The sequence below is a fragment of the Carassius gibelio genome, chromosome A10, assembly GCF_023724105.1.
Source record: "Carassius gibelio isolate Cgi1373 ecotype wild population from Czech Republic chromosome A10, carGib1.2-hapl.c, whole genome shotgun sequence".
NCBI lineage: Eukaryota > Metazoa > Chordata > Actinopteri > Cypriniformes > Cyprinidae > Carassius > Carassius gibelio.
In genome coordinates, this window is record NC_068380.1 from 5,214,113 (window position 1) to 5,240,052 (window position 25,940).

At 39.2% G+C, this 25,940-nt stretch overlaps 3 protein-coding genes across 6 annotated transcripts in view; 1 reads left to right on the forward strand and 2 right to left on the reverse strand.

Moving 5' to 3' along the window:
• Nucleotides 1-2,574: 2,574 nt before the first annotated feature.
• Nucleotides 2,575-7,200, reverse strand: LOC128020918 (transforming growth factor beta activator LRRC32-like). Of its 2 annotated transcripts, none has more exons than XM_052607728.1 (3): nt 7,046-7,200; nt 6,518-6,608; nt 2,575-5,618 (listed from the first exon to the last, which is right to left on the reverse strand). In XM_052607728.1, the coding sequence occupies exons 2-3, from the start codon at nt 6,602-6,604 to the stop codon at nt 3,705-3,707; spliced, it is 2,001 nt and encodes a 666-aa protein (XP_052463688.1). In that variant the 5' UTR covers nt 6,605-6,608; nt 7,046-7,200; the 3' UTR covers nt 2,575-3,704. The 2 variants fall into 2 exon arrangements, with proteins under 2 accessions (XP_052463688.1, XP_052463689.1); XM_052607729.1 differs by having other exon boundaries at nt 6,998-7,167.
• Nucleotides 7,201-10,800: 3,600 nt separating this feature from the next.
• Nucleotides 10,801-18,733, forward strand: klhl35 (kelch-like family member 35). 2 transcript variants are annotated; one of them, XM_052607730.1, is made up of 7 exons: nt 10,809-10,994; nt 12,209-13,057; nt 14,553-14,737; nt 16,160-16,278; nt 16,369-16,557; nt 17,337-17,525; nt 17,619-18,709. In XM_052607730.1, exons 2-7 carry the CDS (start codon nt 12,210-12,212, stop codon nt 17,799-17,801), a joined length of 1,713 nt encoding a protein of 570 aa, XP_052463690.1. In that variant the 5' UTR covers nt 10,809-10,994; nt 12,209; the 3' UTR covers nt 17,802-18,709. The 2 variants fall into 2 exon arrangements, with proteins under 2 accessions (XP_052463691.1, XP_052463690.1); XM_052607731.1 differs by lacking the exon at nt 17,337-17,525 and having other exon boundaries at nt 10,801-10,994; nt 17,619-18,733.
• A 5,184-nt stretch (nt 18,734-23,917) lies between these two features.
• LOC128020921 (myelin protein zero-like protein 1) overlaps nt 23,918-25,940 on the reverse strand; it is an 8,626-nt gene continuing 6,603 nt past the window's right edge. Inside the window, exon 7 of one of the 2 annotated variants that reach the window (XR_008185437.1) lies at nt 23,918-25,662. The gene's annotated coding sequence lies outside the window, so the exon portion shown is untranslated. The other variant, XM_052607732.1, reaches the window with a different exon arrangement.

A 25,940-nucleotide genomic window follows, 5' to 3' on the forward strand; every position in this document is an offset into this window, starting at 1 on the left:
ACACACATTCACACTCTCTCACACACACATTCACACTCTCTCACACACACATTCACACTCTCTCACACACACATTCACACTCTCTCACACACACATTCACACACACATTCACACTCTTTCACACAATCACATTCTCACACACGTTCACACTCTACTGCGGTGAGTCTGTACGAGTAATGTTTATATGGCTGCCAATGAACGAGATGCTACATTTTATTCAAAATCCATTGGAGACTGGTTGAATATTTTCAGGCTTTGATAAACTTTCCCCAGAAGCAGGCAGGCATGAACCTGATGCCCTGTGATTCCTGTTCTTTCTGAAAACAAAGCACTCGTAATTACGACTTCAGAAGGAAGTTTCCAGAGTAAGAAGTAGGAAGATTCCTGACAGAGGCGGATCTGATCGACTGGACCAGTGAGGAAATACACACACACACACACACACACACACACACCCATCAGAGCCTTCAGCCTGATGATGATGATGATGATGATGATGAACACGACTATTGTTTCAGAGATTCCACAGAAACCGAGACACTCTTTAAACACGTGATTCCCATTCAGTTTCTAGTAATTACACATTCATGTGAAAACAAGAAAGTCCTACGCATCATAAAGACGGGATTTACAGTAATTATATAAATAACACTGCTTCTATTATAATGCATAATTGCCAGTCTTCAGCTCCTCATACACAAACAGAACCTGATCTAGAAAGAAAGAGCTCAGGAACTCATGATGGTTTACCGCCGTCACATCAGGAGGAATCATGTTCTCCTTGATCTGCACGGATTAACGGCTTCATTGTGCCATCAAACATACGGTAACATTCACAACAAAGAAAGAAGAGACATCACATGACCTCATTTACATATCAGTTGACCAATCCGGTCACAGTGAGGTCCTGAGGAGGAAGTCGATGCTATTATCTGTGAAGCGTCTGAGCGCTGATTGTTTGATGAATCTGTCACGATGAGGATTAACACTGTTACTCATTTCCCATGTGAAGAGGCGTTTACATCGAAGCAAAGAAAAAACACCTGTTTCACTATCAGGTGAAAAACAATCTAGAAAACCAAAATCACAATGACGTCAGAGAGAAAGAGATTTTACAAAGCCCTGAAATATTTGTTTAATTGTGCTGATTTGCAATGAAAGTTTGGTGATGATGAATTCAAAAATATCAAAAACATGTTCAGTTTTGTCAAAGATTCAAATTCAAATGTAAAACATTTAATGTCTAAAAGAAGTATTCTAATACAACTTAAATCTGCAACGGAGTGGAAAAATATGTTCAGATGCTCCGTTCAAAGTCAATGACTTATGGTATAACCATTTAAAATGTGTTCAGATGATATCCAAAGTAACTTAAGTTATCGTTTTAAATCAAGCACAAACGCTTACTTTTTAAAAACCACATTATTGCTTATTTTAATGTTGAATTTCAAGTTGTGATAACTCATCGCAGCAATCATGTTTGAAACTGTGATTGTATGTGACTGTTGGGATGCAATAAAGCAGAAAACATCTGGATCGTGTTTGAAATCAGAAAATTAAATTGAAATCACAAAAATTAGCTGAGAATTGATCGAATCTTTCTCAGATTCAGACATCTTTTTAAAAACATAAATACTCACAGAAAGCAAAATTTAAACAAAATGCATCATATCTTGTAGTAAAGTTTTAACTACTTTTGGAATTGTTAAGAAACAAGTATTGGGTTTCATTCAGCACATGATGCAGGGCTGTGTAATAAACTGATTATATAATTTGAAAGATGATATAAATGAGCCCTTTAAGAGCTGAAACAGTGGGAAACTGCAGCGTGTGTTTTTGAGAACTTGGTGTTCCATGTTTGTGCTGCGTGTTTCCTGTAGCACTACTTCCTGTTTGGACAGGCCTGATGGGCATTGTGCTGGAGTCGCTCTGCCAGCCCACACTGACAACGACATGCATTTCTCTAATTACTGATCATCCGCTCTGTTTAAAAACCACATAACTGACAGTGAACAGAGCATCTGTCCGTCTGTAAACTCCGGATCACTGCAGGACTGTTTCTGTGAAGCCCGAGCGCTGATGGCATCCGCTGGGATCAGAACGCAGCCAAACTGCATGAGAGTTTCCTAAAACAATGACTAAAGGCACTATTGTCTAACATTACCAAGTAACCTAGAAGTGGTGTCAGTGGAAAATTCATTGTAGAGACGGACCATTTCCTTTTTAGGTTATCAAGAGAACTGCTTTAGTACTGGTGACAGTTTATCTGCTTTTGACATGTTTCTAACTTAAGTTAAGCAACTACGATATTATTGTTGATAACATTTATTTTACTTGAAGTAACTACAGTATTTATTATGCTAGGGTTAACAGACATTCTAGTGACTTTAGTAAGTACATCTCAATGTTTTCTACTAACCCTAACCTATAGTCTACTAATAAACTAAAGAGAGTTATGTATTGTCTAAAATGGAAATTTTGCATTTTTTCTTATTTATAATTTTCTTTGACATAATGAGCATTATGAATGTTGATGTTAAACTAAAACACTGATTTGGAAGAACAGTGAACAGATGACACGTAACAGAAATCTTTTATTTAGGAAAATACTTCATAAATAGATTTACACAGTAGTTCATTATACAAACATTGTGTTAATAGTTCCTTCATATAGTGCTGGTGCGTAGTGGATGCTCATACATGACGTGTGTGTGTGTGTGTGTGTGAGGCTTCTGTGGGTTTTGTCATGTGTAACTGGAAAGCAGAAGGAGGCGTGGCCATGAATCAGATGGACAGGAGGAAGCTGCTGTCATGAGCACGTCAACAGCTGTGAAACAAACCTCTATTAATATCTGCGGTGATGATGTGCGCTTCCCTCAACAGGGATTATCTGTCTATCTTTATCCGCGCCTGATATAGACTCCAGGGTCAAACTTATTTCAGCTCCAGGCTGGAAATATTTCTAAAAAGACCAAACAAACATCGCAGGCGGTGTGTGTTCATGTGTGTGTTCGGAGCTGAACCGTATCACCGGTCAAACACAGTTCAGTGTCACTGAGAGAGACTGAATGAATAAATCATCACCGCGAATGCAATGTAGAGAGGAAACTGAGCTCAACAACAGGAAAGCGACGCTGAGAGACGCTCTGCTGCAGGTCTTCCAACACTTCCTACGGCCCACGAAATTCCTTTGGCTAATTCATAACATACATGGCACATCGATATTGAAAACACACTCCTGCAATCACGAGTCTCGCTCTAGAACTAGTCCAGTGAATCTGACCTGAATCGCAGGAACATTTCACTCTCTTGGTCACAAATCACAATCAATAAAGTGCGTGCATCAGAAAGTGTAGTGTAGTAGCATAAGATATCCTGTATTAGCACACACAAAAACATGTTCTGTTTGGCTAATTCAGATAATTTGTGCAGTCTGAGGGGCTGTTCACTCATGATGTGTTCCTGCATTTAGCTGGTGTTGAATGCAAGAGCACGTCCCGCGTGACCCTCACTCCTGTTCACCAGTTTATTCTGTGAATATTGCATGCATTTCTGTTTAAATAGAACATTAATGTGTGATTGGGATCAGGATTTCACATTGAACTTCCATATCACCCACGCATCACATACTGAAACCTAGCTGTCATGCATGCTTCGCCACAGTCAGGTGAGAACGCTTCGGTTTCTTTTCCTTCTTTGCAGACTCAAGCTTTAATGCCTCTTTTGAATCCATGTGTTTTCGAGAGACAGAGTTTCAAGGCGACCACCGACACCAGCATCAGTCCGAGCGCGAGCACCACGATCACGCTGATCCACAACACCTTCCTGTCCACAGCCTCGCAGTGCTCCGGCTCCACGGCGCTCACGCTGATCTCCACGCTCTCCGAGTCTCTGGTGTACCAGCAGGTCACGACGGCGATGTCCGGCACGTTCAGTCTGTCCTGCTGGAGCATCGTGAGGAGGTACGGGTTTCCACAGCAGCTCAACGGGTTCGAGCCTACGTATAAAGTTCTGAGCGATTTCTGCAGAGCGAAGACCGTGTCGGATGTGAGCGTCACCAAACTGTTATTCTGCAGGTTCAAGGACTCCACCGAAGAGTCTCCGCTCCACAGAGAGACCCCCGTGAGCCGGTTCACCGACAGATCCAAAGACTTGAGTTTCTGAAAGAAGGTGAAGTCGACGGCTAGGTTTCGGAGCTGGTTTCCTCTCAGAGAAAGATGGGTGAGGGTCGTCTCCAAACCTGAGAGAGACGACGTGCCGACATCCACACCGGGATTCAGGGACAGGTCCAGAATAAGCAGCGGGCTTCCGTGAAACGCTCCGGGTGGAACCGATTCGAGACTGTTCTCCGAGAGGTACAGGTAGCTCAGGGTGGGGATAGAGGACAGTCGGATGCAGTCGTGCGTGGGACCCTTGAGAGAAGGACAGATGCTGAACAGGTTTTGCTGAAGGTGAAGACTCTGTATGTTTGGGAGCCTTGAGAAGATCCCGGGGTCTAGTGTGCTCAGAGCGTTTCCCTGAAGGTGCAAGACTTCCAACGCAGCCAGAGTGTTTTCCCCGAAGGACAAGTTCTGCAGGTTGTTGTAGCTGATGTCCAAGGTTTTCAGCAAGTTCAGATGACCTTCTGAATCCACCCTGAAGCTCTCTAGACAGTTATTGCTGATGTTCAGGCTCTCTAGAGAAGCCACGCTGCTGAAGAACGAGGACGGAATCGATTTGAACTGGTTGTAGCTCAAGTCCAAGTAAAGCAAGTTGGGGAAAGCCTGGTGTCTCTGATTAACACAAAGACAAAGGGGTTTATCGTGATGGGTGGACAGATACCCGCTGGCCTTCAGGTTCTCCAGCTCTTCTAGCGGACCGGAGCAGTTCACGCTTCTCAAGAGGTTTCTGGACAGGTCCAGGTACATGAGTTTGTTCCTCTCGGGAAGCACGGGGAAATACAGGATTTTATTTTCCCTCAGGTCCAGATACTGAAGCTCGAACTCTAGATCCGAATCAACGGTCTGAAAGCTGTTCAGGCTGTTTTTGCTCAAGTTGAGAGTTTTGAGCTGAACGAGGTTGAAGTCTGTGATGCACGAGATGGAGTTCACCGACAGATCGAGCTCTGAGAGTCCCGTCAGCGACTCGAAAGCACCTTCCTCGATTTCTATGATGACGTTATTGTGCAGGTCGATGTTTCTTAGAGCCTGAGATCCGTTGAATGTGTGCCTGCTGATTTTAGTAATGCTGTTCCCGTCTAAAGAGAGGTTGCTGAGGACCGGGGCGTCGCTCAGGAAGTAGTCGCTCATATCCGTGAACAGACCGTTTCCGGACAGATCCAGATGCCGGACTGATCTGAGCGGCCCGAGGTGTGTTTTCAGAGCCGCGTACAGGTCCAGGGAGTTTCCCGATAGATCCAGCACCTCCAGACGCCTGGTGTCTCGGAACAGCCCCGGCTGGATGAACTGGATCTTGTTGGCGTGGAGGTTCAGATGCTGGACGGTGGAGAGATCAGGAAGATCCCGGTCCGTGAGGTTCTGCAGGAGGTTTCGAGACAGATCGAGGAGGTGGATAGAGGACGGCAGTCGCACCGGGATCCGTCTGAGGTTCAGACCGCTGCAGTCGACATCCTCCTGGACCTTAAACCAACAAGAAAGAGTGCTATTAGCCAACATTATTTACCAAAAGTGATGTCCAAACCATTCTGACGTACAGTGTTCATTACTCATGACATCATACAGCTTCCTGGAATATTTCAACACAATGGACCCCACGTTTTTCAGCATGACGTATGACTGGCTCTCAGTTTCCACTATCTGTGCAGCATCTACACGCCTCTCTGGAAAACTGTGGCTCGGGAACGCTGCTTCAGGATTTTCCCTCATCTCTGGAGACCGACCCTTCGTTTCCGCCAGGGTTCAGAGGTCGGCGGGAGGATGGAGATGTAATATTTCATCCTACACACACTTCCTCTGCACTCATTAGCCGTGTGTCACTGATGTCCAAACACACGGTCAGAGGAGTTTCCTGTCTCGCTGAACTCACTAACCTGCTGTAATCATCTTATCAGACTCCATGGTTTAGTCTGAGACTCGTACTCGTTCCTCACTGGATGTTTCTGCCTAATATGGTTCTCTAGTTCTCTGTTTGGTCTATGCCAATGTGTGTGAATCTATTTAATCAATACTTAAGCATCTTATAGCCCCTGACGGTTGAGCGAGTCAATAGTTGTGTTACAGTAAGTCTTTAAAGCTATAAAACAAATGCGGAGCAACACGGATGATTTAATGAGAAACTATATTTCAAAGCATTTGAGAAGACACTTTTGAGACTACACTTGTGGTTTTTCTTTCCTACAGGTTGACATTTAATTCAAGCAACGGATCTAACTAATCTGATTGGCACCAAATGTTCAGTTTCTAGGCAAAGGATTGTGCGTTATCTTCAGTCGTTATTGAACATGTACGTTTAGAGAGAACACCAAAAGGCTGTTTGAGTCAGAAGATGAACACCGAACTGATCAGACTGTGAGACTCACCACTTGACAGAGCGCAGCTTCGGCTCGGTGTCTGTACGGAGAGACCTGGTGCACCACGAGCATCAGGATCCAGAGACGCGTCCCCATGATGCTGCAGACACACAGAAGAGCGAGCGAGTGAATGAGGAGGGATGACACGCACATCACATCACAGCTTCTGTGTTTAACTCGTTTGATGTCTGCTGAAGTGGAGCACTGAGTCGTTCTCGATGTCAGTAGATGTGTCACTCCTGTCTCTAATGCACTGGTCTAGTTTCTGTGCTGATATTTGACATGAACAGAAACGCCCACACGTGGTGAGCACAGCAGAAATATTAAAGGTTAATCTCCATTACCACATTCTGTGTTAAATATATATATATATATATCAGAGGGTGGTGTTTCAGGAGAAATTAACCCTCTGATCTCTAGCAATGACTCATCTTGAGCCAATCAAAGGAAACCCATCAGAAAAGCAAACATCCGAGACAGAAGACTGACTTGAGAGTGCGGTCGCAGTGAAGCGCAGGTGTGTTTGAGGTGTGTCACCTCAGTAGTGTGCTGCTCCGGTGCTGTCGTCCGCTGCTGACCGTCTCATGCTGGTCTCTCCGTCTCTCTCCGCTCCGCTACACATCCTGCTGTGAGAATATCCTGCAAATACTCTCTTGTTTTTTCCTTCTGCGCTCAAGCCTTGTATGGGATGGACCTCCCTCTCCCTCCTCCCTCCTGCTCTCTCTCTCTCCCTCTGTGTGTGTGTGTGTGTACTGCTCTCTAATTCTCTCTCTCTCTCTCTCTCGCTCAATTCAGTTCAATTCAAATGCAGTTTATTGGCATGACTTGCTAAAGAATTGGCCATTACATGAGCAATAAACAAAAAGGATCATAAAATACAAAAGCAAAACAAAAATGAATCAATTATTAAATTAAATAAATAAATAAATACAAAACATTTTTATAAACAACAAGAAAATTAAGGTTACAAACCTCTCTCTCTCTCTCTCTGTTCCTAAAACATGTTCAGCGCAGTTCCTTATTAATCTTTACTTTGTGTTTCTGCTGTAAAATCGTAGTTAATGATGCACCTTATTCAAACTCTCTCTCTCTCTTTTTTAACTTTAATGTTAGTGTTGCCTAAACTCAGTTTAACAGGAGAGCGCTGCGTCAGTGTTTGCGTCTCGTGAGCGTCTGATCGCGTCTGATCGCGTCGCGTCTCCAGGGATTCCCGCGCGTCATTCAGGATTCCCGCCTGGAAAAAATTTTTATTTTCACTGGAGTGCATTGTTTTAGCATGTGTTTTTTGGTTGGTTTGTTTATTTTTCTCGTTCTTGTGGTTCCTCACGCGCAGTTTGTGTTCTGTGGGATCAAAGCAGAAAGCACCGCGTTACACACAGAGCGCGCGCGTTTATGAAGCATCCACAAACAGACAGACAGGACACCTGCAGGTAACTCATGATTAGTTATCATTCTGATGTCGTGTTTCTAATGACAGACACATTGCTAGTGTTCACTAGTGTTCACGAGGATGCGCGTCTCCTCATCGTGCGCGTGCCTCCATCTAGCGGCTGTTTGATGACATCACTGATGACTCAGAACACTCTCAGGTGATTGACGGATGCTCAGTTCTGTTTCTGGAGTTGTGCCGAACACTTAAAGGAACAGTGTAAATGAATTGAGCTGTCTAGACCAAATTTTCTACGAGACTCTATTACTTTACAAAGATAACAAAAGACTGAGTGAACTGATGAACCCTTTAATAAAAGTATATGGCCATATGTGTTACCTAAGATGTGTGGTAGTGCCGGGTTGTGGACAGAGCCACTGTGTGTCTACACAATCACCTGAGCAGAACGGTTCCCCAGAGATGTTCTCATTAACTGTTGTTGTCATTGTTTTTCTCTTTCTTTTCAAGAAACCAATTTCCTGCTTCTCCCGAGACCTTCAAGAGCCCAGTTGACCTGCAGGAGGAAGAAACCGATTGTCTAAGGTTAGACTATATTTCAGAATAAGAATATCTATATTTTTGATGATGTTGTGTTTTATTAACTATTTTATGTTTCTGTGCAACACTTAATGAATGTAACTAATTAACCTCTACACATCTGATACATGCTTTAAAGTTTGGCCATTTGTTCAATAAATGTTGAAATTTATACATCTGTCTGAAGACTCTTGATTTTATGTCTAATTGTTTGTCTAACTGTTGTTTTAAATGGCATCAGCACATCTCAAAAGAGTTGGGACAAGGCCATGTTCACCACTGTGTGGCATCCCCTCTTCTTCTTATAACAGTCTGCAAACGTCTGGGGACTGAGGAGACGAGTCGCTCAAGTTTAGGAAGAGGAATGTTGTCCCATTCTTGTCTAATACAGGCTTCTAGTTGCTCAACTGTCTTAGGTCTTCTCTGTCACATCTTCCTCTTTATGATGCACCAAATGTTTTCTATGGGTGAAAGATCTGGACTGCAGGCTGGTCATTTCAGTACCCGGATCCTTCTTCTACACAGCCATGATGTTGTAATTGATGCAGTATATGGTCTGGAATTGTCATGATGGAAAATGCAAGGTCTTCCCTGAAAGAGACGACGTCTGGATGGGAGCATATGTTGTTCTAGAACTTGGATATATCTTTCAGCATTGATGGAGCTCATCTTTCCAGTTGTGTAAGCTGCCCACACACACTCATGCAACCCCATACCATCAGAGATGCAGCTTCTGAACTGAGCGACGATAACAACTTGGCTTGTCCTTGTCCTCTTTAGTCCGGATTACATGGTGTCACAGTTTTACAAAAAGAACTTCACATTTTGATTTGTCTGACCACAGAACAGTTTTCCACTTTGCCACAGTCCATTTTAAATGAGTCTTGTCCCAGAGAAAACACCTGTGCTTCTGGATCATGTTTAGATATGGCTTCTTTCTTGATCTGTAGAGTTTAAGCCGGCGACGGTGAATGGCACGGTGGATTGTGTTCTAGCCTTGACCCTTACACACAGAGATTGTTCCAGATTCTCTGAATCTTTGGATGATATTATGCACTGTAGATGATGATAACCTCAAACTCTTTGCAATTGTTCTCTGAGAAACTCTTTCTGATATTGCTCCAGTATTTTTCTCCGCAGCATTGGGGGAATTGGTGATCCTCTGCCCATCTTCTGAGAAACACTGAGAGGATCTTTTATACCCAATCATGTTCCCAATTGATCTAATAAGTTGCAGATTGGTCCTCCAGCTGTTACTTATATATACATTTAACTTTTTCGGCCTCTTATTGCTTCCTGTCCCAACTTTTTTGTAGCTCTCATGAAATCCAAACTGAGCTGATATTTGGCATTTCACTTTCAATGTTATGTTATCTATATTCTATTGTGAGTAAAATATAAGGTTATCAGATTTGTAAATTATTCCTTTTTTTTTTTTTTTACTCACAATTTACAGTGTCCCAACTTTTTGGGAATCAGGTTTGTATATTCACCTTAAATGTATGACCAAATAAGTAAATAAATAAAACATTATGTGCTTCAAAATAAGGCCAAAAAAATATGCATTTGCTATAATATGCTTAAAAACATACAATTAAAAAAATTATTAAAAATTAAACATTATTGAATAATTTTTAAATCTGTTTGTCATCCACATTTGCTTTCAGGCAAGGCAGGTCTATTTATATCACACATTTCATACACAAAGTGCTTTACATGAGAGGAAGCAAAATAATGACAAAAAAAAAATAATAAAAAGGAATTTAGACTAAGCATTCTTTCTAACTCGGCTTTTATTTGACACTTCACATAAGCGTGTCATGATACGTGTTTTGCATATTTAACAGATTATTTCCAGCCTCAGAGTGAGATCTCCGCTTCCTTCATGAACATGAAGATATAATCGAGCAGCACAATGATCTGTATGCTGAGACACCGGTTTGATTTCACCTTTGAACTAACTCAAGGACTAATATTTCATGCCTCCAAAACTATTCAAAACAAAACAAGATTTAAAAGTGGTATTTTAATCTTATTTCCAAAATTGGAAATGATTATTAGCCTATATATAAATTTTTACAGTAAAATCAGTGGCTTGCTGCTTTTCTGAAATCAAAAACTCCCAAATGCTCATTAAACAGTTAGACAGAATGTGTGTTTATTATAATTATACAATAACGCGCAGACTCATCTGGTTTGTTTTATCAAGCCAATATTATAAACGTTCTACAGTAACCTCTGAAAACATGACAGCAGTTTCCAGAATTGATAGTAAAACACAGCAGACTGTTATTTATGTCATGATAGTTGTGTAATTGTTTGCAGTGAAGCACTACTAGTGAACAGATAAGGGAAGTGGGTTTAATGGGAACAGGAAATGAGTTTCCACGGCAGCCAGTGACATCACTGCTTGTGTATGTTCATAAGCTCCTCCCCCTCAGAACACCGCAGGTATAAACGTGTCTCAGGTGACTCTGTGTTCAATCCTCATCGCTGTCTCTCTGAGTGATCTTCACACAGGTGAGCGCTGATAAATACATGTTTCACATTTGAAAAAAATATTGTATTGCTTTTATATAAATGCTGTTGGAAGACAGGAAACATGAAAAAACAGAAAGTTTGGGATAGATGAAGCATAATGTGACTGCAGGATTCTGAAGATGTTTACGAGAAAGAGTTTGTTGGGTTTTCATCATTTTTAATTAATATGAGCTCATTAAAAAATTCACACGGTTAGTAGAATAAAACTAAAACCATAAAAAGCTTTTTTGTTTCTTGAAATCTGTCATTTTAGTATCACTGAGAAGTTATTATAATATATATGTTATACACATTATATATATGTTTTTGTCATTTTTATTAGTTTTTGTTTCTTTTAAATCTTAATAATAAAACAATAATAATTATATTTTTATTTTAGTTTTAGTTATTTTAGCACTTAAAGTTAAACTAGATGCCTTGGCAATAACTGAAATAAAACAAGATTTTTATGTTTTATTTTATTTCATCCCAGTTAAAGTTTGTTTTATGACAAAAACTGTAAAGTAGCAAAACTGCATTTCGTGGTTTCAGATTTAGATTTAGTTCATGACAATAACCCTGCTTGAAATAAAATAAACATTAACTGAAACTAATTTTAAAACCTAAACATATTTTACTTCAGCTAGTTATCGAAGCAAATGTTCACATTTTAATTTAGTTTATCTTGATGTACAAAAATAACTCAAACTAATACTGAAGTTTATTATTAAAACTAATACTGAAAAGGAATAAAAACTACTTAAAATTAGAAAAGAATAAATAAGTGAAACTTATTACATATTAAATGTAATCATATATATATTAGGGTTGCATCACGGTTTTACAGTCACTGTTTCAGTATGTGTTTTCTTAGGGAATAAAGAACTATACTGTCAAATAAAAATAAAGAAAATAATTTAACTGCAAGCAACAGCACAAATAAACACAACGGAGCAAAGATAAATAAAACAAACAGTGCTTCTCAGTTTTTTAGGTATGTCTGATATTAGTTTTTAGGTACAGAAATTGAATAAATTAATAAAATGTAAAATAAAATTGCTTGCATTTGACTAAACTGCTGATTGATCCTTATTAAAGCAGTGCATGATTTCCTCGTCTTTTGTGGCTTGACGACATTAAACTCTTTAAGAGAAAGCACGGATCTAGACTCACGGACTGTTCAGGTCGTTAAATGACGCTGTCGCTCCTCACAGAATGGGCTTCGGCACCAACGGCGAGCTGATGGACGCCAGGTCAAAGGTCAGCTTCTGCTCGGGCTCGTGTCACGCCGAGCACATCCTGCAGGTGCTGAACTCGTACCGGCGCAGCGGCACCTTCACAGACGTGGTCCTGCAGGTGGACGGCTGTGAGTTCCCGTGTCACCGCGCCACGCTCTGCGCCAGCAGCCTCTTCTTCCGCACCATGTTCAGCAGCAGCAGCTACCTGGAGAACCAGCAGCCCGTGGTCCAGCTGCACGGCATCTCCAGCACAGCCATGGACAACCTGCTGGACTTCATGTACGAGGGCCGGCTGAAGCTGGACGAGGAGAACGTGGAGAGCGTCTTCCAGGCGGCGGATCGGCTGGACGTCCCCGTCCTGTCCAAAGCCTGCGTGCAGTTCCTGCAGGAGCGCGTCAGTCACTCCAACTGTCTGGGGCTGATGGACTTCGCCAGTCTGTACGTGCTGGAGCCGCTGCAGGAGCAGTGCCAGACGCTGCTGTACCAGGACTTCCAGGAGGTTCTGCAGCACGACGAGTTCCTGGGTCTGCCCAAAGCCCGTGTGCTGGAGCTGCTGGCCTGCGAGCGTCTGCAGGTGAGCGAGGAGGTCCTGGTGACCGCTGCGCTCCGCTGGGTCCATCAGCGGCCGGACGAGAGGAAGCAGGACCTGCGGGAGCTGCTGGAGCGTCTGCGTCTGCCTCTGCTGGACCCGGCGTTCTTCAGCGCTGTGCTGGAGGCGGATGAGACGGTGCAGGAGTGTGTGGAGCTGCGGCCGCTGCTGCAGGAGGCGCGCATGTACCGTGTGTTTGGACGGGAGGTGCAGTCGGAGCGCACCAAACCCCGCCGGTGAGTCCGGACTGCACATGCATTACTACATCTTCACAGTCATGACCCTGCAGCACAGAAGCAGTCTTCAGTCTCGGGGTATATTTGTAGCAAGAGACAACCATACATCATATCAGTCAAAAATTAAAGGGTTATTTCACTCAAAAATCGGAGCACAGTTTAAGATATTTTAGATTTAGTCCGAGAGCTCTCGGTCCCTCCATTGAAGCTGTGTGTACGGTCTACTGTCCATGTCCAGAAAGGTAAGAAACACATCATCAGAGTAGTCCATGTGACATCAGAGGGTCCGTTAGAATATTCTGAAGCATCCAAAATACATTTTGGTCCAAAAATAGCAAAAACAACGACTTTATTCAGCATTGTCTTCTCTTCCGTGTCTGTTGTTTTGATTTTTGGGTGAACTAACCCTTTAAGTGAAGATCATGTTCATGAAGATATTTTGTAAATCTCCTACTGTAAATATATCAAAACTTAATGTTTGATTAGTAATATGCATTGCTAAGAACTTCATCTGAACAACTTTTAAAGATGATTTTCTCAATATTTAAATGTTTTTGCTCCAGATTCCAGATTTACAAATAGTTGTATCTCAGATAAATATTGTCCTCCGAACAAACCACACATCACTGAGAGATCATTTATTCAGCTCCAGATGACGTGTAAACCTTAATTTAACAAATGTACACTTAACACACACACACTCACATATGTGTTTTAACACTTTCTGTTGTTTGCAATCAAATGATAGTTTGTCTAGTTTTATATCTGTGGTAGATTCAGCTCGGTTTTGTATTTATAAAGAGAGTTGTGCAACAGATATCCAGGTGAACAAACAGAAACATTAGACTTTTTTCAGCAATGAGCAGAGGTTTTATGAAGGACCAAGTCAAGAAAACATGACAATCTGATCAATCTACAGATTCTTAACACAAGATGCATTCACTCCAGAAGACGAGGAAAGAGAAGTCTTTGCCGGTGGAGTCCCAAAAATCAACTTAACTCAAAGGCAACACAAGATGATTTTTCTGATGAAGAATGACGCTGGCCGATATTTGTTTTTTGTGTTAACCACAAACTTGATTGTGTTCGGTTTCTCAGAAACCAGGCTTCTCATCTTCAGTTCACATCTGCAGTAAATGATTCTTGATTTAAAGATGTTTAGATATTAGTACTGGAAACAAGACAGATACTGAGGAAGAGATTCATTTTTAGCCGTTCATGCAACATTTACTGCCAGGACTTTATGAATCCAGCACTTTCTGTTTTGATTTAAGATCTTGATTTGCAGAACGAAGAATTAAGACTTTTTACAAGATCTGCAGAAACCCTGTTAGATGCATCAGGGTTCATCTTCATGTCTTAATATTCACAGTGTGTGTGTGTGTGTGTGTCTCTGTGTGTGTGTGTGTGTGTGTGTCTCTGTGTGTGTGTGTGTGTGTGTGTGTGTGTGTGTGTGTGTGTGTGTCTGTGTGTGTGTGTGTGTGAGTGTGTGCAGGTGCTCTGGCTGGGCTGAGCTGATCTTCGTGATCGGTGGCTGTGATAAGAACGGTTTCTCCAGACTGTCCTTCACAGAGAAGCTGAACGTGTGGTCAGGAGAGTGGACGGCCGCCCCTTCTCTGCCCGGTTACTCCAAATCTGAGTTTGCGACCTGTGAGCTTCAGAACGACATCTATGTGTCAGGTATCACAGACGTCTGTCTTCCCTTCTCTTACACACATCAGAGAGAGCAGAGTAAGAGTGATTAGCGCTCGCTAGCTGCTCTCAGCGCTGTGTGTGTGCAGCTGTCTCAGGATCAGTCTCACATCTGTCTTCTGTGTTACTCAATCAGCTCCAGCATCAGCCTGGCATCTGTGACACGTGATTCCAGAGAATCAAGCCACACAAACACGCCATGATTACAGCCTTGTGTAGTTATGTGCTTCTGTCAGCTCTGAGACATGCATTCCTTCTGGTTTTTACTCACCTACAAACCCCTACGGTTTCTTCCTCCTGTGAAACATGAAAGAGTGTTTGTCCGTGCGACGAAAGTTAAAGTGCAGTGTTGTTTGGTTCAAAGAATCTTTAAATCATAGAGGCTTGGAACGAAATGAGGGAGAATGAATGATGACAGAACGATGTAAACATACAGCTACGAGTGTCAACCTGCATGATATTCATGTAAATATGTGTGGAACTGAAAGCCGTTGAGTAATCTGACCGTTTAATGTTGATGGGTGTTTGTGCGTGGATGAACAACTATTCCAGTCAAATGTAAGACTCAAAGGTTGCATCTAAAATCAGAGCAGATTGTGTGTGTGATTATTGAACACTGTCTATATACAGTCTGTTGTGCGTCACATTTACACACATGCAGCTGATAATCATGTTTTTAATGTGTTTAATGTGAGTTTAACATGCATTTTGGAAATGCAATGTGCTCTAGATTCAGTTTATTTATGACATTTGCATTAATGGTCTGATATCTGATATTGATTTCTGAATATTTAGTGTCTTTTAAACCCAAACTAACAGCTTGTTTTTATATCAAATTAAATATACAAAATTGAAATTGTAATATATGACAAAATAATCACAATATAAATTGGCCATCTTATCCAACCCTGCAAAAACATTATAATCAAACAAAACAAATCAAATAACCACTAAAAGGTTTTTGATTCATATATTTTTTAAACATTAAAGGGGTCATATGACGTTTGTAAAAAGAACATTATTTAGTGTATTTGGTGTAATGAAATGTGTTTATGTGGTTAAAGGTTAAAAAAACACATAATTTTCCACATACTGTACATTATTGTTTCTCCTCTATGCCCCGCCTTCTGAAAGCTCATTGGTCTGAAAAGAGAGGTGTGCTCTGATTGGCCAGCTGTCCAGTGTGTTGTGATTGGCTGAATGCCTCAAGCGTGTTACGGAAATGTTACGCCCCTCACTGCTCAAAACTGTGTTTGAATCATCAGTGACAAATTCTTTAAATATTAAAAAGTACTTACAGTCTGTGAGTCAGAAACATGAAAGGGTCTGCTAAATGAATTGATGTAAATGTCCAATTATTGAAATGTGAACTTGAAATTGAAATGTGTGTGTGTGTGTGTGTGTGTGCAGGCGGGCAGCTGAACAGCGCAGACGTGTGGCGCTTCATGCCGCAGATCAGTCACTGGGTTCGGGTTCGAGGGCTCAGCCGCGGTCGCTGGAGGCACAAGATGACCTCTCTGTGTGGGAAGGTGAGTGGACCTGAGACGGCCTTCAGTCCGACGGGTTCCACTGCGTGCGCTGACATGGGTGTGTGTGTGTGTGTGTGTGTGTGTGTGCAGCTGTACGTGGTCGGTGGTTATAACGGCCGCGAGCGTCTGTCCAGCGTGGAGCGTTACAGTCCTCACGAGAACAGCTGGACCAGTGTCTCGGACCTGCTGCTTCCGGTCAGTTCGGCCGCTGTGAGCAGCTGCTGTGGGAAACTCTACATCATCGGAGGAGCAGTGAGTGACCACAACAACACTGACCGGGTGAGAGCGAGCACAAACATGCACCGAACTGTAGAACAGATTAGATTAACAGTGAAACTGAACACAAACAGGAACTTCCACGGAACAGCACAACATTTATTTAATGACTCTTAATTTGCTTGTCTCTTGGGAAGTGATGTGAATTCAAAACAGGAAAATCTGAATTTGTTTTTCTCCCCCAAAACATTTTCTCTCTCTCATGAAATACTGTTTTTTTCTCACATAAAAACATATTCACGTTCTACAAAAACTTTTTTTCTCTCTCTCAAAAAAAAAAAAAAAAAAACAAGAAAACTTTCTTTTTCTTTTCAAAAAACATTTTGTAATTGTGATTACAAAACAAGTAGCTACAAAACAGATATAATTAAACTTAAATCAAAAACTTTTCCCTCTCTCATGAAATATTTTTTTTTCTCCCTTCAAAAAAAAAAAAAAATTCTTCAAAAACTTTTTTTCCTTAAAAACAAAACAAAACACAAACTGTGTACAAAAAAAACAATTCTCTCTTTAGAAACATTTTCAAAAACTTTTTCTCTCCCACAGAAAACTTTTTCCTCCGTAAAAAAATTAATAAATATTTTAAAAAATCCTTTTTGGTCTACAAAAAACCCTTTTCTCTCTCCTGTTTTCTTTCCTTGGGAGGCAACACGAGAGAAAAAAGAATATGAAACAATTGTCACAATAACCATATCTATGACTTGAACTACTTAAATATGAAGTTGATTAAATGTTTTAACCCCTGAGTGTACTGAGTGTGTGATGTCCATCACGTGTGGCAGGTGCAGTGTTACGACCCGGTGAGTGACCGCTGGTCATACGTGTCGTCCTGTCCCTTCTCTCAGCGCTCCATCACGGCCGTGACGCTCAACAGCTGCATCTATGTGACCGGAGGTCTGCTGGAGCACATCTACAGCTACACGCCGCACACAGACTCCTGGAGCCGAGCCGCAGAGCTGCCCGTCAAACTGGTGCGGCACAGCCTCGGCTTCACTGTGTGACACTGCCGCTGTCACAGGCCACGCTCTGACCCCTGTGTGTGTGTGTGTGTGTGTGTGTTTCAGGAGGGCTGCGGGCTGACCGTGTGCGACGGGAAGGTGTATGTGGTCGGCGGTCGTGATGAACACTCGGTGGCCCTGGATCAGATCTGGGCGTTCGACCCGGTGACCGGTAAAGTGACGGAGGAGAAGCCGCTGACCCGCTGTCTGAGTTATCACGGCTGTGTGACCGTCCTGCAGCGGCTCTGACCCAAACACACCACACACACATCATCAGATACAAACTTGAGCTTCTTAGAAAACCAAATCTGACTTCTGTCAGCATTCTGAACATATTTCCTGCAATTCCGAGTTTGTATCTCATAATTCTGACTTTATAATTCACAGTGTTGACTTTTCTCTCTGCAGCTGACTTTTATTTTATTTTTTGCAATTCTACGTTTATATCTCATATTTACGATAATTCTAAGTTTGTATCTTATTTTTCTGAGTTAATATCTCACAATTTATCTTACTTTTTTCTCTGCAGTTTACTTTTTCTTGACATTTTAAGTTTGTATTTCATAATTCTGAGTTTATATCTCATAATTCAAATGTGAATATTTATCTCATTTGTGAGATGAAAAGTTGAAATTACGTTTATTATTCCATGAAGGACACATGCTTGCATTAAAACCAGTTTGCAACATCAAATATCATAAATGAAAACACCGAAAGACACCAGCAGCCTCGCACGTTAAGTTAAAAATACCCCAATCTGTTTTTACATTAAAACTAAGGAGGATAAGTGAGGTTTCTAGCTGAACTAGATAAAGCAGTTCTTCATTTTTTGATGATAAGATGATCAGTTTCTTACGTTCCCCGTGACTGACGAACCGGAAAATCTCTGTAGCAGAAATGTGAACGCGTCACTAATGCACAACAGTCACACAATTGCTTGTTAAATGAAGTCTGGTGATATTTTGCCTGTGTGTATTGTGTTTTGTGTTTGTAGAAACATTAGCGTTCTGTAATACACAAAGATTTATTTTCTAGACTTGAACTGCTGGAAATCCCAATGTGAATCTGAACCCTGAAATGACTGTGAACATGTTTTTAACCACTTTGTATATATGATTTAAATAAAGATAGCATTATTTTATGAGTTTTTCTCACTGCTTTATAACAACAATACACTGCACAAATAAAAGATGTTGCATGAACCGAGACAGAATTTATAATCACTATTCTTAGAGATGCATAATGCGGGAAAAACTATTTTCCATGACCTTAATAAAAAATGTAATTCTCTTGATCAAAATTAGTTGAGTGACTAAATATTTAATCTATATTAGTTCTGATATTACCATAACATTACACTGTCATTATGTGAACGATGGTTTTGATCCTGTAATTCAATGTTTGTGACTTCATGACAGCTAATGCTATAATTTAATGAGTTTATTATACAGCTATTTTATAATTTAATGAGTTTATTCATTATCAAAATTTAACAAGTATTTTTCTTTTTTTTTCTCAAAATTGAACGAGTTTTTCCTCTAAACACGACTTTATTCTTGAAATTTTATTATTTAATTTTCAACATTTTTTCAAAAAAAAAAAAAAAAATTATGAAATGTAACAAATTTAATCTCACATTATAATGATTTTAATCTCTAGACGTTGTTTTATTTTATTTTATTTATTGCTTGGCCCTAACTCTCTTCCGTAGTGAACTGAACGTGAATGTGTTGTTAAATTAAAATTTTAGCTAAAAAAAAAAAATAGAATAATCAAAATAAAACATCTAAATAAAATATTTCAATGTTTCTTTTTTATAAACATTTATATATATATATATTTTATTATAAATTATAAATTATAGTTATATAAGCTCAAACTGGTTGACATTTTTTTTAATAGGTCACAAAGTCTGCTATGATGAGCTTGTGTCCAGTCAGATCTGTGAACAGATGGTTTCCAGAGAAAGACTAAGACAATACATTAAACACATGTTTCACATTTTTCCGCCGAGTTTCCTTTGAAAGTAAGCAGTACTTTAGGTTCAGGTCAAGTAGAATGCAGTATGGCATGTTTCAGTAGCTCAGATTACAGATGAATCAGTAGATCTTCTTCTGAGGAAGGACACTGGAGACGGAGCAGCTGTAATGTGGACCAAGAGCTGTGCGTCCCTGGGTTTGTTTGTGGTCTCATTAAATCACTTCCACTTCAGACTAACTCTAGATAACATTCTTCACTGACACGAATCCTTTCATCCACTGAGAGCAAATATTTGTCATATTTGAGTTATGTGTTTCTTTAAAAGCTTTTAATAAAGAGATTCAATGTATAGCACAGCTGATATTGATAGAAAGATGAAGAGCAGACGGTCATTCAAAATGGAAACAAAAACAAACCTGCTTTCATTCTCAATTTGGATTTCAGTCGAATTCAGCTGAAGAGTTTACTCCCTAATGAGTCTGGAGTAATTGTGCCGATTATTTCCCAGTAACCCATTACTATGGAAGTTTGTTTCTACCACAGAATAAAAAGATTAAAAGACAATTGTAACTTTTTATCTCACAATTCCAACTTTTTTCATCAGATATGAACTTGCAATTACAAGTTATAAAGTTAAAATTGCAGAACATAAATTGTGACTTTTTTGCAATTTCTCGCAACAATAGCTTTATATATTGCTATTCTGACTTTTCTCGCAATCACAAGTGTATATCTCACAATTATATTTTTTTTATATCTCGCAATCACAAGTATATATCTCGCAATTATAGATTTTTTTTATATCTCGCAATTCTGACTTTTTATCTCGCAATCACAAGTATATGTCTCGCAATTATAGCTTTTTTATATCTTGCAATTTTTACTTTTTTCTCGCAATCGCAAGTATATATCTCACAATTCAGATTTTTTATCTGGCAATCGCAAGTATATATCTCGCAATTAGAGCTTTTTTTATATCTTGCAATTCTGACTTTTTATCTTGCTATCGCAAGTATATATCTCGTAATTATAGCTTTTTTATATCTCGCAATTCTGACTTTTTATCTCACAATTGCAAGTATATATCTCGCAATTATATATTTTTTATATCTCGCAATTCAGACTTTTTATCTCGCAATCACAAGTATATATCTCACAATTATAGCTTTTTTATATCTCGCAATTCTGACTTTTTATCTCGCAATCACAAGTATATATCTCACAATTCTGACTTTTTATCTCGCAATCACAAGTATATATCTCGCAATTATAGCTTTTTTAAATCTCGCAATTTTTACTTTTTTCTCGCAATCGCAAGTATATATCTCGCAATTCAGATTTTTTATCTGGCAATCGCAAGTATATATCTTGCAATTATAGCTTTTTTATATCTTGCAATTCTGACTTTTTATCTCGCTTTCACAAGTATATATCTCACAATTATAGCTTTTTTATATCTCGCAATTCAGATTTTTTCTTTGGCAATCGCAAGTATATATCTCGCAATTCTGACTTTTTTTCTCGCAATCGCAAGTATATATCTCGCAATTATAGATTTTTTATATCTCGCAATTCTGACTTTTTATCTGGCAATCGCAAGTATATATCTCGCAATTATAAATTTTTTATATCTCGCAATTCTGAAATTTTTTCTCGCAATCGCAAGTATATATCTCGCAATTCTGACTTTTTTTCTCACAATCACAAGTTTATACCTTTTTTCTTGTGGGTTAATGTCAATTCACAATTTGTAACTCCAAATTATGAGTTTATATCACAATTCAGAGAAAAAAGCAGAGGTGTCAAGTAACGAAGTACAAATACTTCGTTACTGTACTTAAGTAGAAATTTGGGGTATCTATACTTTACTTGAGTGATTATTTTTCAGCCGACTTTTTACTTCTACTCCTTACATTTTCAGGCAAGTATCTGTACTTTCTACTCCTTACATTTAAAAAATAGCTTCGTTACTGCTATTTAATTTTCGGCTTGTTTTCATTCCGGCTTGTCATCATTAAAAAAATAAAATAAAATAAAAAACCTATCCAGATAAATCGCGCCATCCGGATGTAGTGAATTTGATTGTGGTTGGATGAGAAGTATAAACATGTACTATTCTGACACCCTATTGGTCTGTACGCGATCCATCGCACCTGCACGTGACACAAATCACATCACAGTCCAGCCAGGACATAGACAGTTTTTGGGTTCGTTTATCAAAAAATATATGTCTTAAAAGTAGGGTTGGGTATGGAACCGGTATCCGATCGCCTCAGAGTCAGTCCGCTTAAATTTCACATGAAACCAGCGTCAGACCGGTCTCCTTCCGTCTTTGAGCGCGCTCTTCAATCCGCAGAGGCGCAGACCGCGAACGGAGCAGCGCATGCGCACTTAAACAAACAGAGGACACAAGGTATGTGTTTATCGATAGATTGTTAGAATATCCATATCTGTGCAGTTCTTTGTCATAAATACAGTTTACAAAAGGTCACGAGGTAGCAGTCGGTTTCTCATCTGTAAAGTTTTCGCTCATCACACCACAGCCGTTTTCTCCAGCGAAAATCTAGCCTTTAACACATATGAACGAACACATACTTTAATTACACTTACTTAAATATACTTAATTTAATCATACGTACTTTATACATACACTACTGTGCAAAAGTCTTAGACACGTTAGTATTTTCACTTAAAAGAATGGTGTTCGGACAGTTATTTAGATATTTTGCTGTAGTGTGTCAGTATAAAATATCAGTTTACATTTCCAAACATTAATTTTGCCGTTGTCAGACTGCTTGTGCATTCAAAGTCGCACTAGATTATTATTAAAATTAATGGCAAGTTGATATTTCCTAGGGACACACTACAGCAAAAGATATAAATAACTGGCTTAAAACCCTTTTTGGGGAGAAAATACTAATTTTTCCATAAGACTTTTGCACAGTACTGTATTTTAAAAACGACCATGTTGCTACTTTATAAAGACTGAGCATACAGTAATTCACAGAACTGATTTAAGACAGTGACAGAAGCACTCATCTTAAATAAATATCAGAGTGAGTGACAGAGATACAGTAGAAACATTATGTGTGGTTTTGTATTAAATAATGACCCAGATTGTGAAATACATTTATTAGCCTTAGATTAAGGGAAGCACAACTTGCACAACAAGCTATGGATTTATTTTAAATATTTATACTGTTCTTTAAAGTTATCCATAGTTTTTTTTAGTTCTTTTTTTTAAAGTATCGGTTCAGGCACCGTTTAGGAGCCGGTACCGTTTTAAAAGTATTGAAAAGGCACTGGACCCTACTTAAAAGTTATTATTTCTCACTGGCTCATTTACCAAATGAGTGCTTTTTCTTCGTCCTCCACAAATTAAGCTACTGTAGGTAGTTCGGTAGCGAGACGTTTTAATAAATTAGCGTTTTCGATTGACGATGTGATTAACAATGTTGTGATAAGTAAGCTATACCAACTTTGTAACTCGTTCCCCCCCGAACACTGGACATAGCAGACGTATGTACCAAATACAAGAAGCTATCAATCAAGAAAGTATCAGGATTATGATTTCTTTTTCAGTTTTAGTTTTTGATTAATCACAAGTTATTGATGACAAGCCTATGAAGTTTGACTTTTTGCACCATAACAATACTTATTGGCAACTAGTCATCATATCTCTAGTCCTTTAATGTATTTGCATTGTACTAAAGTGCGTTCATTTTAAATGGGCATATATGCGGCTGATGAAGACCTGAAGGTCGAAACGTTGCTTGATTAAATTCCTCTGGAGCAGTAGTTTTGAGCGTTCAGACTTCACTTCTTTATTTGTCTATATCATTCAGTTGTCTTGCACCTGCGTCCTAATTGGATGTTTGGGATGTGCACACCATTTCTGTATTTTCATATATGCGGCTGAAACAGGAAGCCTAGTGCATCCCAAATTTTTCAGCATGAACATTTTAATATAACATTATAGTCATTATGGCCTATGGCCTTTAGAAAAATGTTTTTTGAGGAGGTGGGGTAGTGCACAATAGGCCCCTGTGGTGCGGCCTAAGCTTTTGTTCTTAATGGCATTTTTTTCCCCTTACATTACTTTTACTTTTATACTTTAAGTAGTTTTTTTAAACCAGTACTTTTACACTTTTACTTGAGTAAAAAGCTTGAGTTGATACTTCAACTTCTACAAAAGTCTTTTTAAACCCTAGTATCTATACTTCTACTTGAGTAATGAATGCCAGTACTTTTGACACCACTAGAAAAAAGTAAGAATTGCGATATAAAGAGTCACAATTTAAACCTTTAATGTGTTTTTCTTCAGTGGTGGAAACAAGCTTCCATACACCACATAGTCAAGACAAATAAACACACATAACAGGTGCTTTAATTCAGTTTGATATATTTTTTGTATAATGTATAAAATTAGACAGATATGACTGTGTTCATATACAAAAAGCAAATAAAACAAGAAGAAAACACAGGAAGTGTGTAACAGGCATTGGTCGATGAAGGCACTCTCATCCATAGTGTTCCAGTTAACATGATCATGTGATGCAAGAGTGCTCCAGTCTGAATCAGAAATAGCGCAGGATATGCAACCGCAGTAACAGAATCACATCAGTACTGACAGGCATCATGGAATGTACGGTATAAAGAAAATTATCAAAAAAACTAAACAGAACAAAAATAACATGACTCCAGCATCAGAAAAGCAAAGGAATGATCCATCAATCACAGCTCATTTTGGTCTCAATAGTGTTCAAAAGTGTCAGAAATGAAAACAAAATTTAAGTTATAACACATGAAATGTACATTTTTAAAAAAAATCTTTTTTTAAACTTAAGACATAAAAGTGGAGTGTTTCAACTCGAATGGCAGACATGCATTAAATGCAGAACATGGAGTCGAGTCGAGCTGACTGAACTCTCACTGAAGAACATCTATGCTAACAGGATTAGTGCGCTCTTGTTAACAAGCTAACTAGTCTAACCATTGAGACGTGCAAACCGTCCTCCTGTTCGTCAGCTTTTGGAGTGTTTCGGATCATGGACGCGTGACGATTACCCATGATCCTCAGCTGTCTTCTTGCACTGTAAACTGCTTTGACACAAGCAGTACTGTATAACACTGGACTGGACAGTGGTTAGAAGGTCAGTTACATGCAGACGCATCCGGACCGATCTCACGTCTCACCACACACACTACACCTGATGGACATCACATCCAAAAATTACACGTCTCCTCTGGACAATTAATGTAAAAAATAAAAATAACATCACAATGCAAATTCTCATAAAGCAAAAATAATTTGTAATGTAAATCTAAAGTATGTACACAATGGTATTTCAATGTGTTTAAAAATTATAACTATTACAGTAATGAAATCGAGGGTTTTTAATGATCTTTACGGGATGTGTGTGAATGATTCTGCAGTGTGTATGAACAACTCACATTATCCCTGTATTTCCCAGAATTTATTTGTGAAAGAGGCTCGGTTTATATTTTATCTACACAAAACCAATTTTGATATGGTGTAGAAATGTGCATTAAAAAAAAGAAACTTGACCTTTTAAAAATAAAAATAATTCTCATGATCAATATCCAAAATATATTACTTAAATGGCAAAATATTTATGCTTTTTTTTTAATTATTTTTTTTTTTACAGTAATATAATTTAACGCAGTAATTTGAGTCATAATTGTCAAAAAGTGTCATAAAAAAAACAACTCATGGTCATTTAGAAAGACTTAATTTGGCAAACTATCGTTTTTAATTGATTGATTTCGTGGTGAAATGTGACCCTGATGAAAAAAAAGGAACTTGATCATTAACTGAAGAAAACAACAACTGAAAACATTTTCCCATAAACTCTCATGCTCATTATGCAAAACCAAAATATATTACTTAAGTGGCAAAATATTGATGCATCACGATTAGGGATGTCAATGATTAATCGATGATCAATTAACTGTTGATAAGAGATGCAGTCGATTACAGCTTTCGATGGTCAGTTAACTGATTTAATGTTGTGCTGAGTGACCGTGACGTGATAGATGCATCATAGTTCATTCATGATGAACACATTTTTAGTGTGCACTAATAAAAGTAAACTTTTGCAGATGATATCTTACTCCAAAGTGTTTTTATGTCTCAGCTGTTCAATTCAATCTGCCGTGATGCCAAGGACGTTCTTGCTCATGTGAAGAGGATGATCTTTTCCATCGATATATGAAAGCATGTAAAGTACAAGCAGAGCAGTTTACATGATAAATAATAGTTTAACATTCAAATACACTGTGAATATGGAAACATTTGGATTTGTGCCGAATGAGACGTGAGCAATGACCTCCAAATAAATCCCGGCTCGGATCATTGTATTTTAAACGCCATGATGTGAGTCAAAA